Source organism: Nannospalax galili, unplaced genomic scaffold (assembly GCF_000622305.1).
Source record: "Nannospalax galili isolate Female #2095 unplaced genomic scaffold, S.galili_v1.0 scaffold381, whole genome shotgun sequence".
Classification (NCBI taxonomy): domain Eukaryota; kingdom Metazoa; phylum Chordata; class Mammalia; order Rodentia; family Spalacidae; genus Nannospalax; species Nannospalax galili.
The window spans coordinates 864,615-875,322 of record NW_008347312.1 but is presented as its reverse complement, the minus strand read 5'-3'; the positions used below and the strand labels follow the sequence as shown (position 1 = coordinate 875,322).

Sequence of the window (10,708 nt, the reverse complement as noted above, 5' to 3'; positions counted from 1 at the left end):
GATGGCCAGCCTCCTGCAGGAATGCATGATGTACCTAGACACCCTCCCATCACCGCCCCAAGCTGGTCAGAACTCCTTGGAGAGAGAACCTCATGTGGAGGGCCGGGGGCAGTGTTGTCCCTGAAAGGAATGAGAGTGGGGGCGCAGGGGGCGGGCAGGTCCCCGGGCGCGGCGCGGGCTCGGGGGACCCGCGCAGCTGACGTCAGGCGACTCCTTAAATAGAGCCGGCAGCGCGCTTGTCTCGGCATTTCCCGAGGAGCCGGAAAGCGGCCCGCGCCAGCGCCACCGTCCGGTCCGCACATCCTCCCGCCGGCACAGCCGCGCGGCCACCGAGCGTCCCCTGCGCGGCGCTCCGAGCCTCCGGAATGGGGCTTCGGGCACTGGGCGAGCTCCGAACCCGGCGCCCCTGAGAACGGAGTGCTAGGAGCCGCCCCGCTGCCCGGAGCCCCCTTCGCCCAGCACCGGGAGATGCTGGCAATGCAGCCACCGGGTCCCCGAGGAGCCACAGCCCCCGGGATGCCCGGGCACGGTGCACGCCCCGGCCAGCAGCGCCAGGAGGAGACGGCGTCCCCTACACCCGACCCGCGCGGCGGGGACAGCGCAACGCGAGCCCTCTAGACGACCGCAGGGCCACAAAGCAGCTCCGCCGCAGGTGCCACCTCGGAAACCATGACCCCTGGCGCGGGTCCATGGAGCTATGGCCTATAGGGTCCTGGGCCGCGCGGGGCCAGCTCAGCCGCGGAGGGCGCGCAGGCTGCTCTTCGCCTTCACGCTGTCGCTGTCCTGCACTTACCTGTGTTACAGCTTCCTGTGCTGCTGCGACGATCTGGGCCGGAGCCGCCTCCTCGGAGCGCCGCGTTGCCTCCGCGGCACCAGCGCAAGCGGCCAGAAACTTCTCTCGAAGTCCCGCCCCTGTGATCCCCCGGGGCCGACGCCCAGTGAGCCCAGCGCTCCCAGCGCTCTGGCTGCAGCCGCGCCGGCACCTCGCGTCTCGGGATCCAACCACTCCGGCTCCCCGAAGGTGGGCACCAAACGGCTACCCCAAGCCCTCATTGTCGGCGTCAAGAAGGGGGGAACCCGAGCGGTGCTGGAGTTTATCCGTGTGCACCCGGACGTGCGAGCCTTGGGCACTGAGCCCCACTTCTTCGATAGGAACTACGGCCGGGGGCTCGACTGGTACAGGTAAGGGGGCCAGGGCAGCTCCACTCTGCGTGCAGGTCTCCAGTCCGCTGTCCTTGGAGCCATCTCTTGCTTTTGTCTTCCCCTTAGTCCGTCTGGTTGAGTGGGCTCAGGCTGGCACGTGGGGCATGGGGGGGGGTACTCCAGTAGGCTCTACCCAGAACTTCCCTGAGACTATGTAGCCTACAGGAGATTCTTTGAACTGAAAAGGGCGTTCCTCCTTTTCCCCGGAATCCCTGGAAGGAAGGGAGCAGATTTCCAGTCAAGTCTTAGTGCTGATTAGAGAACTGGCTCCACGTCTTGGTCTTTAGGATGAATGGACCTGGGTGCTCCAGGCAAAGGGCCAGGACAGGGCGTGTGCTGTCTGACCACAGCCCTATCCCACAAGGACTCTAAGCTGATGTTCCCTGGTCTGTGGCACCTGAAGGGTTCTGAGAAAGAAAAGCCATGACAGAAACCCCTTTAGGTGGGCTCTGCCGGAGTAGATTCCCATAGTTTAGACAAACTGTTTTCTGGGATCTTGAAAGGAGAAAGGAGATGAGATGGGTTCCCTAGAGAGTGACATTCTCAGAACCAGATACTTGATACCAGGCTGGGCTGACTCCCCCTGCTGCCCACACCCTGGATCAGTGGGCTCAAAGTAAAGGAAAGAATCCCGGATTCAAGTCTTGGCTCTGCTGTTTAGATTGCACAAGTTCCCTAAACTCTCCTCATCCATCACAATGGACAGGAAAACAGTCCTTGCCCTGTCTGTCTGCCAAGACTTTCCCAAAGTGTTTGAAAGGTGCAAAAAAGACAGCATTAAGAGTGCTTCTAAACCAGCAACCAACAGGAGGAATTTGGAATGCACCTCAAATGAAAGCTAGGCCGGATCCTAGGAATAGACAAATATGCTTCAACTGTTCACTCTTCCCTTGCCTCTGAGGGCAAGAGTTCCCCCCAGTCTGAGGTTATCTGTAAATAGGCTGAAGCTTTGGGGAGGTGGCAGCCTCCACTCTCCAACACCTGCAGCACCCTGTGTGGTACGGAAGTGCAGGATGGGCTCACATATGGACTGCACCCCTGGGACTGGAGTATAATAAATGGATGCCACAGAAGTCTCACTATTCACCGGATCCCCTGAAAACATTCTAAAAACTTCTGCATAGTAATGGAATTGTGGAGGGATGCCATGGTTGCTGACACAGTTGCTAAGGCTATTTCTTATATTTCATAAAAGCCAGCCCTTTAGTCAGTAGAAGTCATATGCGTATTGGATAAAGGACAATTTCATTAGAAAGAAAACCCCACTGAAGTCATAAGAGAGAGCCTTTGTGCAAAGAGGGGGTACCCACAGAACAGTCTTGTTACTTTTGCCAGCTAGTTGTGGTCAGCAGAGGCTGTGGCTGTTAAAGATAAGGGATGGGACATACACTGTCCCAAGGAGGCAAACAGTATGCTTGCAGTGGAACCAAGCAGGGCACAGCTGACCTGTGGATGGCCCCAACACCATTATGCCTGATTAGTGAAACAGAATGGTACACAGTGTCAGGTGTGGTTCCATACCAAAACTGATGTCCCACTGTGCTTTCTAAACTGTGACCCATGGGTGTCCCATCTATATATGTGTGGACACAGTCTGAGCCAAACCCCAGTGTGTGGCCGCAGAAGTATTCGAAGGACAGCACCTTGCTTGACAGGGTCTGCCACAGCCATAGTGTGCCAAGGTTTCCCTCGATGGAAAACCTTCAGATCATTATGAAACCTTTCACCAGTGTGAAGTGCCTTCTAAGTTGCAGCATAGCAAATCTCTGAGCATCTGGCTTTTAGGTAATGTCCCCCCCCCCATAAAAACCTCTACGTTGAGCCCAGGTTTTCCTTCTCCTTCCTCCCTCCTCCACCGAACAGCTTACCTCAGGCTTCCTTCCCAGAGCCTGTGTCATTCAGGGATGGCTGCTTTTTATTTTTAACCTTGGCATGTGTGATTCTAAGCCAGCTTAGCTGTGAACCTTAGAGATGGGAGCCATGCTTTTTTTTCCCTAGCACATTTGGATTCTGCTAAAATTCTCAGCTAAGTCTTGGTAGGTTTTATTTAACATGAAGCACATTGACAGCTCTTCTGTCTCTGCTTTCCCTTGCCCCACAACCCTTTCCTCCTTGATATTTCTAAAAGAAAGACCAACCCAGAGTTCTAGTCATAAATACAACCCCCATCACTTGCCCAGGAAGGCTGAGGAGTCCACAGCACTCAGGAAAGGGCTATGTGGTTTGTGCTTGTCTGCAAACCAACACCCCCAGGGTTTCAGATGGAGATTTCTGTTTCTGCTCAAGGTAATGCTCTCCCATTTGGGCACAGTGGCCAGAGTCTCCAGAACATTTCTCTGTTTCATCCTTTGTCATCACTCAAGTAACAAGCACCAATGCAGCAATGGTGGAGATTCCTGGAATTCTTTAAAATCCATGTTCTCCTTTTCTTTCTGAATTCCAAGAGTTAGTCACAGAGGGTGATGGGTTATTCCTCTCCCTGCCTACTGACCTTATCATTTCACATCTAACCATCATGAAGCCAGTGCCCACTGGGCAGATATGGTCAAGAAACCTTTCCAGCCCCTGTGGTGGGCTAGGTCTCCCAAGGGTGGAGCTGTTTGCATATAGTAGAAATATGACATTCCATCCACTTTGAAGCCCTGGTGTACTTCCTGTGCCAGAGGTCTAAATGCAAATAGATGATGGAAAAGTGAAAATTTTCACTCTCAAGCCACAGGTGAGACTTCTTATTTGCCATGAAGGCAGAGTTAATATCACCAGAGAGACACCATCAGCAAAAGGAACAAGAAGAAAGAGGCCGCACCTTCCTTGTCCCCAGTCCTAACCCCTTCTTAGGAACTGCACAGTCAGGGCACTCTGAGTGAGCCCAGTAGAGCAGAGGGTATGATACCTCTGATACCATTCTGTAACCTCATCTCTGGTGTCTACTTCACCTGTGTGTCTAGACTGAGCTCCTCTCTGCAAATTTCCTCCCAGAAGCATGTGGGCCTGAGGGGTGGGATCTACTAGCCGCTTCACAAAGAAGCAAAGTGATACTAGGTTGTTGACGGTCCTAGGGTAGAGCCCACTGTGTCAGAAGACAAGAGATGAACACTTAGATCCTGGGTGATTTGAGAAAAGATGACTGCCCTGAGTCCTTGTCCTTGACAAGGCGCCTTCTCCTAGAATGGAGCCCCTAATAACTATCCTGGAAGCTAGATTTGAAGAATGAATGAAACATTGCCTATGGAAATGCCCTGGAAACATCTTTGGCATATAAAGATAAGCCAATAGTGTCACTACTGCTACCACAAGGACTGTTACTTTGCTGCCAATGCTCCCGTTATCACCATTGGTGCTACTTCTATTAAAACTATTAGTGCTGCACCTGCCACACTAATGGGGCTGAAGAACATATTGTGAAATGTGGGGTGGGGGGTTGTAGATGCATGTACACATATGTATGCATGCATATCACCCTCTACCTTTTTTTTTTGAGACAAGGTGTCTCACTGAGCCAGAAACACACTGCTTTCACCAGGCCAGCAAATTCCAGGGATCTACCTGCCTCTGCTTCTGCAGCACAGGCTTAGAGGAATATGTGGCTACACTTGACTTTCTGTCAGTGCTTGGGATCTAAACTCAGGATCCTCTTGCTTGCATGCCTGGCAAGTACTTTACCCACTGAGCCAGTTTGTCTGCCCATCCTCTCTCTCCTTTTACTTACTTCCTGTCCGTATTTTTTCATTCCTCTCCCTCCTTCCCTGATTCCTCTTCATTTCTTCCTTCCTTTTTGATTTCTTGTCTTCTTCATCTTTTCTTTCTTTCTGCATAGGCAAAAGATCATTTCATATGTTTACGTATCGATTACCTTCAAAGAGGGGAATGGTGCCTAGTCTATTCTTTTACAGGCCTATGAAAATTATGTAAAGACAATTTATGTAAAAAAGGCTCTTAGAACCTAAGATTACACATAAGGCGCTGCTGTTCTAGCCAAGTTTGTGCCTGATACAGTTGATTTCATAGCTTCATCTTTTATAAAGAAATATGAACTGCACTGTGTTCAGGAATCTTTAGGATCCAAGAGGAAGTTGAATTTTGTTTAAAGTGTCTCAATTCTGCTAGCATTATGGGTTGGCAGGGTGTCTGTGTGGAGAGGAAGTGAATCTTTTCTAAATGCATTAAAATGCCAACAAGAGCAAGTTAATACATGATAATTGACTCTGTGCTCCAGTGTCCAAATTTTGATAGATGAGCCAGTTCTATAAATGTTAGGCTCCATTTCACAACTCTGGTCATTACTTGTTCAGCATCAATGGTGTTCTTGGGACCACCAAGAACACCAAAAAATAAAAAGCAAAGCTGAATTCCAGAGAAGCAAGCGTTAGGAGGAAACCCAAAGGTGGAAGACAAGAGCCTTCCATGTGAAGAGAACAGCAAAGGGTTTGTCATCTTATAATCTGATCAACACATGAAACAGAATGATCTGTGCTCACTGTGTGCACAGGTGATGTGTGTACACACCTCACACATATGTGGTCTCCTGCACAAATAGTGTCTTTGCAGACTTATGTCTTTATAGGAAGTTTTTCTATCCTGGTATAGGGGAATGTCACACATTCTGATTAAATGAAATCATCCAGTCTTGAAATCCCCCATCTATCTTGTAGCACTCTGTCAGCCTTGCAGCACACTGAAAATATAATAGTTAGTTCCAGCACATGTACAGTTCTTGTCAGGCACCAAGGAACATCGCCCTGTCGTTGTTCAGGGCAGGTTTTGGAAGAGCTGGTTTCACTTTTCCCTGGCGCTTAGAGGAACTTGGAGAGTGTGGAATGAAGAACATGATTTCCTCAAAGCTTTTGGTTGAGATAGTGAAGCAAAAACAATCCGTATAGCCCCAAGATTTTTTTCCTGGATACATACTGATAAGACTGAGGTGTTAAAATATCACTTAATAGAGAATATAAGAAGCATAGTTTGCTGAGATTAGTGTGTGTCTTACAATGGAAGATGGATGTCCTGATTTCCATCAAATACACTGCTTCCACCTTGGTCGGAAAGCTTCTCTCCCCCAAGTTGTCTTCTGCCTTCACCACGACATCACCAGCCAGTCTGAAATCCACTAGCTCTTCTACAGAGCCAATGACTACACAGAAAACACCCAACCTGGCATCTCTGTAGCCAACAGGGGGTCTCTGATGATTGGTCAAGGAGCTGTGCCCATTTTGGATTTTTTAATGTTACCCATGTGATCTCCCTGAAAGCATCATTTTACAATTAGGAAAGGTGTGGGGCAGATGCCCACCAGAGATGAGACACTATAATGTTCTCCATGAGCAGCTGTAAAGAGGCACTTCCTGTGCCTCCCATATACCTGGAACCATACCCTAAGAGTCTCTATTAGTTCTGGTGTACAGCCAATGCCAATAGGTGCTGTTTCCTGTGTGCTTGTTAATGTTTTGTGCATCCAGTGTTCCAGAGTGTTGAATAGTGTTCTTGCCTTGGTTAGGCCTCCATGAATCATTTTCGAATGATTGAGTGACAGAGTGGGTGTGGAAGGGCGGAAGCACACAGCTCCCTATTGTTCCAGATCTGCTGGAGGACTTGGAGGGGAGACCAGCTTTCTGTATGATGGCTCACAGCCAGGGGGCAAGGAAGAGGGAGGTGGATAACAGACACTGGGCTGTGAGTCAGGCCAGAAGGTTATAAAAGGTCATGCAGCCAAGCTAAGCCTGTGGCACCCACTGGCGCCCCCAGAGCTAACTCTGAGGTGGGTTAATCCATTTACTTGTCAAACGCCCACCATTGACCAGGCTTGGTGCCAGGCTGCTGTGGGCTGGCTTTGCTGCCACTCTTTTCTCCTAATGGGTTTCACTGATGGGCTGAAGTGCTTTGTAGTCCATGAGCAGCTTGACAAAGTGGGTAAAAGCCACCAGTGAGTGGAAATAACTTAGCATTTCAGAGGTAATTGCTGCCTGTCAGGCTACACAGCTGGACTGTTGGTCCAATGCTTCACTCCCAGGGGTTTTCTCTGTAAGATAATGGGACAGGGTGAGAAGCAGGGGATTCTGATTAAGCACGTCCTCCCAGGAAATAAGGCCAGATGTGCTGGTTGAGTACTGGGGAAGGGGGCTTTAGCATCATGGGTGGTTCCCGGACACACATCAGCTGGGTGTGGCTTCCCAAACTTCCAATCAGAGGAACCAGAGCCAGCAGCTCCTATGTCTGCTTCTCAAGTAAGACCATGAGGGGTATGCGCTCTAGGTGGAGGCCTGATAACTTCTCACTGCCATTTTCCAATCTATGGTGTAGCACCCATTTTAGAGGAGGGAATCCAGCATTTTCTAGATGCCAGTCATTATGGTGCCACCTCCGTATTTTCAAAGCCTGGCACAACACGTTATCTTCCTAATATTTGTGTTTAAATGAAATTATGTAAAAAATTATAATGAGGGGGGTAGAGTATGGGGGAAAAGAGGGTTGATCAATGGGTACTAAGTTATGGGTAGGAGCACAAGATTCTGATGAACTGTTGCATAGTAGGGTGAATAGAAGTAACAATAACATGCTCTACATTTCAAAAAATCTAGGAAAAATTGAATTTCACTATAAAGAAATGATAACTGTTTGAGAAGACAGATATGTTTAACCTGCGACAAATGCTACACAATGCATATATCTATGGGAACATCATATGGTAATCCATTTGTGTTCAGTTTCCATTACTGTAGCAAAAAGAGGAAAGGTTTATTTTGGTTCCCAGTTTTGGAGGTTTCAGCTCACTATAGCTGCCCCATTACTTCTAATCTATGGCAAAGTAGTAGATCATTGCAGGAAGTTAAGGTGAGCCCTAACAGAGAGAGAGAGAGAGAGAGAGAGAGAGAGAGAGAGAGAGAGAGGATCTGGATTCCTACTATTCCCTTCAGGAGCAATCCCTCAGAGACCAAACCCCTCTGACAGGACCCAATCCCTAAAGGTCCCACCTCGTCCCAGAAGAAGCAAGTCTTAAACACATGGGTCTTGGGCAACATTTTCTAGATTGGAATCATAGCATCATCAATATATATGCATCTTTTAATATTTTTATGCATCAACAAAAAATAAACTTACTTTAAAAATTATAATCTTACATGTTGGGGACCATACAGGGAGTCAAAGGAAGGAAACAGGGGGATATGATCATATTTCATTGTATACATGCATAAAAATTCTCAAGAATAAAGAAAATTTATAATAAAAATGAACACATTATAATCTTTCATAAACAATGGCATTTCACTTTTTCTTAGTCTGTATATTTTGGAGGAAATTCTATATGTTAATATCTGTTTATAATGCAATTCAAATGCAACAAAAGGTGTTCAGTGAAGATGTTTCCCTCCAAAAGCATTGACAAGAACCCATTTTGTAGGATACTTCTAAAGACACGTTATACACTTGTAAACCTAACACATTCTATGCAAATATAATTCAGATAAATATTTTTACTGAGCAACTTTTTTGGGTGGTTTATTTAAAGCCACCATAAATGAAAAGTCAGCATCACTTGCTGTAATTAGAAAGTAACCATAAAAATAGACAGATTGAAAACAAAGCAGTGTTATTGAGTTTTTACTAAATAGCATGCTGGAATGTTCCAAGCTGTACCAGTCTATGTCTTTAATATGGGATAATAGGAGACACTAATAGGAGGTTAAAGAAATACTGCTATCAATGTGATTTTTCTCCTTGATGTGCTTCAAAGGAATGAAATCCCAGTTAAAATGATAGCAACTTTTCTCCCTCTGGGATTTGGTGGCGTTTTGTACGCTTTTTGAGTGGTATACAGGGTATCATCCACATCATCAGAAACATTGTTGGAGTTTGCAGAAGATCCAACTTCTGTAATGTACCAATGGTTCTAGTTTTTCCAGATGTCTTTGATGCGTTAGTGATTGGGATAGACAAATGAAAAGAAAACTCAGAGCAAATCCAAGCATTAAGAGAGGTGTTTCAATTTGCAATATTCACAATGCATCTAGGCATCAGAAATGCCAGGCATCCCAAAGAAAATGTATACTTGATATTTAAAGGGAAAAACATGCATAAGCCCACAAGGTTACTACAGACTTCTTTGCTATTCCCACTGGTGGAGAAAAAATTCACAGTCTTCCCTATGACTAATACACCAACCATAGTTGTGAATATCTTTAGGCAAAGCATTGTTGTAAAAGACAGAGAAACCTTTTCACTAGAATGTCAGCAGTCTACGGAAAGGGGGCTTGAGGGTATTTCTCTATCAAGTCTGAGGTTCATTTGAGACAGGAAATTGCTTTTATAAAAATCCATGGGTCTGAGGAGATGGCTCAGTTGGTGAAGTGCTTGCCATGCAAATTTGAGGACTTCAGTTTGATCTCCAGCATCCATGGAGACACTCTTGTAATCCCAGTTTGGGGGAGACAGAGATAAGAGGACACCTGGGACTCACTGAATAACCAGGTTAGCTTACTCAGTGAGCCTCAACTCTCAGTGAGAGACCCTAGGTAAAAACCAAGGTGGATGGCTCTTGAGGAATGAGCCAAGGTTGACCTCTGGCTACCACACACATATGTACCCCTCCACACACACACACATTAAAATCCCTGGATGCAGAGTTCCAGCTCTTCCATTCTTCTAGGAATAACATTAAGCATTAGATTTGAATCTAAAATGTTTCCCACAGGCTCATCTTTTGAACACTCAATTCCCAGCTGGTGGTGCCATTTTGGGAGCTGTGGAGCCCTTAGGAGGTGGGGTCTGACTGGTGGTAGTCAATGAGTAGGGGCAGGCCTTTCATGGTTACCTAGTTCCATTCTTGCATTCTGCCTCTTGATCCACCATGATGTTACAAGCTGCTGTCACAGGCTTCTGCTACCCTACACTCTATCAATGTCTTCCTGGCAATGTTGGATTGATTCCTCTGAAACTATGAGCCAAAGCAACCCTTCATCTCTTAAGTTCTTTCTGTCAGGCTATTTTGGTCATAGTGTTGTAAAAGTAGCTAATACATGATGAGGTTTCCAGGTGGGGAGAGCGGGGTGATACCTATTGCTGCACAGTGCTTAATGCCACTGAACTAAGAGTGGAAGGTAATGTGTGGAAGGATCGCCCCTGGAGACAACAGTCTCTGGGACTTCCCATGTATTAGCAACCAAAGTAGAGAGTGTCTATGGTAGCAGGGCTCCTCAAGACTGCCTCTAATGGGGCAGGTAGTCATCAACACTGCTGGGAAGGTGGCTTCTTGCTACTGAGAGCTTCCTTAGTCTCAGTGCCCACTGTCAGGCAAAGAGTCCTACATCTACTCTGATGAATAACTATTGAAGTAATGCCTCCTGGTGGAACTGGGCTCCTCAGGAAATGATGATGAATATGGATCATATCAGAGAGGGAAAGAGAGAGAGATTAAAAGGATATATATATATCCTTATACACACACATATATATAGATATTAAAAGGATATATATATCCTTATACACACACATATATATATATAAATATATA

At 47.0% G+C, this 10,708-nt stretch overlaps 1 protein-coding gene across 1 annotated transcript in view; it reads left to right on the top strand.

Annotated features, from left to right (window-relative positions):
* The first annotated feature begins 271 nt into the window (after positions 1–271).
* Hs3st2 (heparan sulfate-glucosamine 3-sulfotransferase 2) overlaps positions 272–10,708 on the top strand; it is a 108,960-nt gene continuing 98,523 nt past the window's right edge. The window contains exon 1 of the mRNA XM_008843822.3: positions 272–1,182. Coding sequence (XP_008842044.1) covers positions 698–1,182 — 485 coding nt within the window. The 5' untranslated portion in view covers positions 272–697. The remainder of the gene's footprint in view (positions 1,183–10,708) is intronic.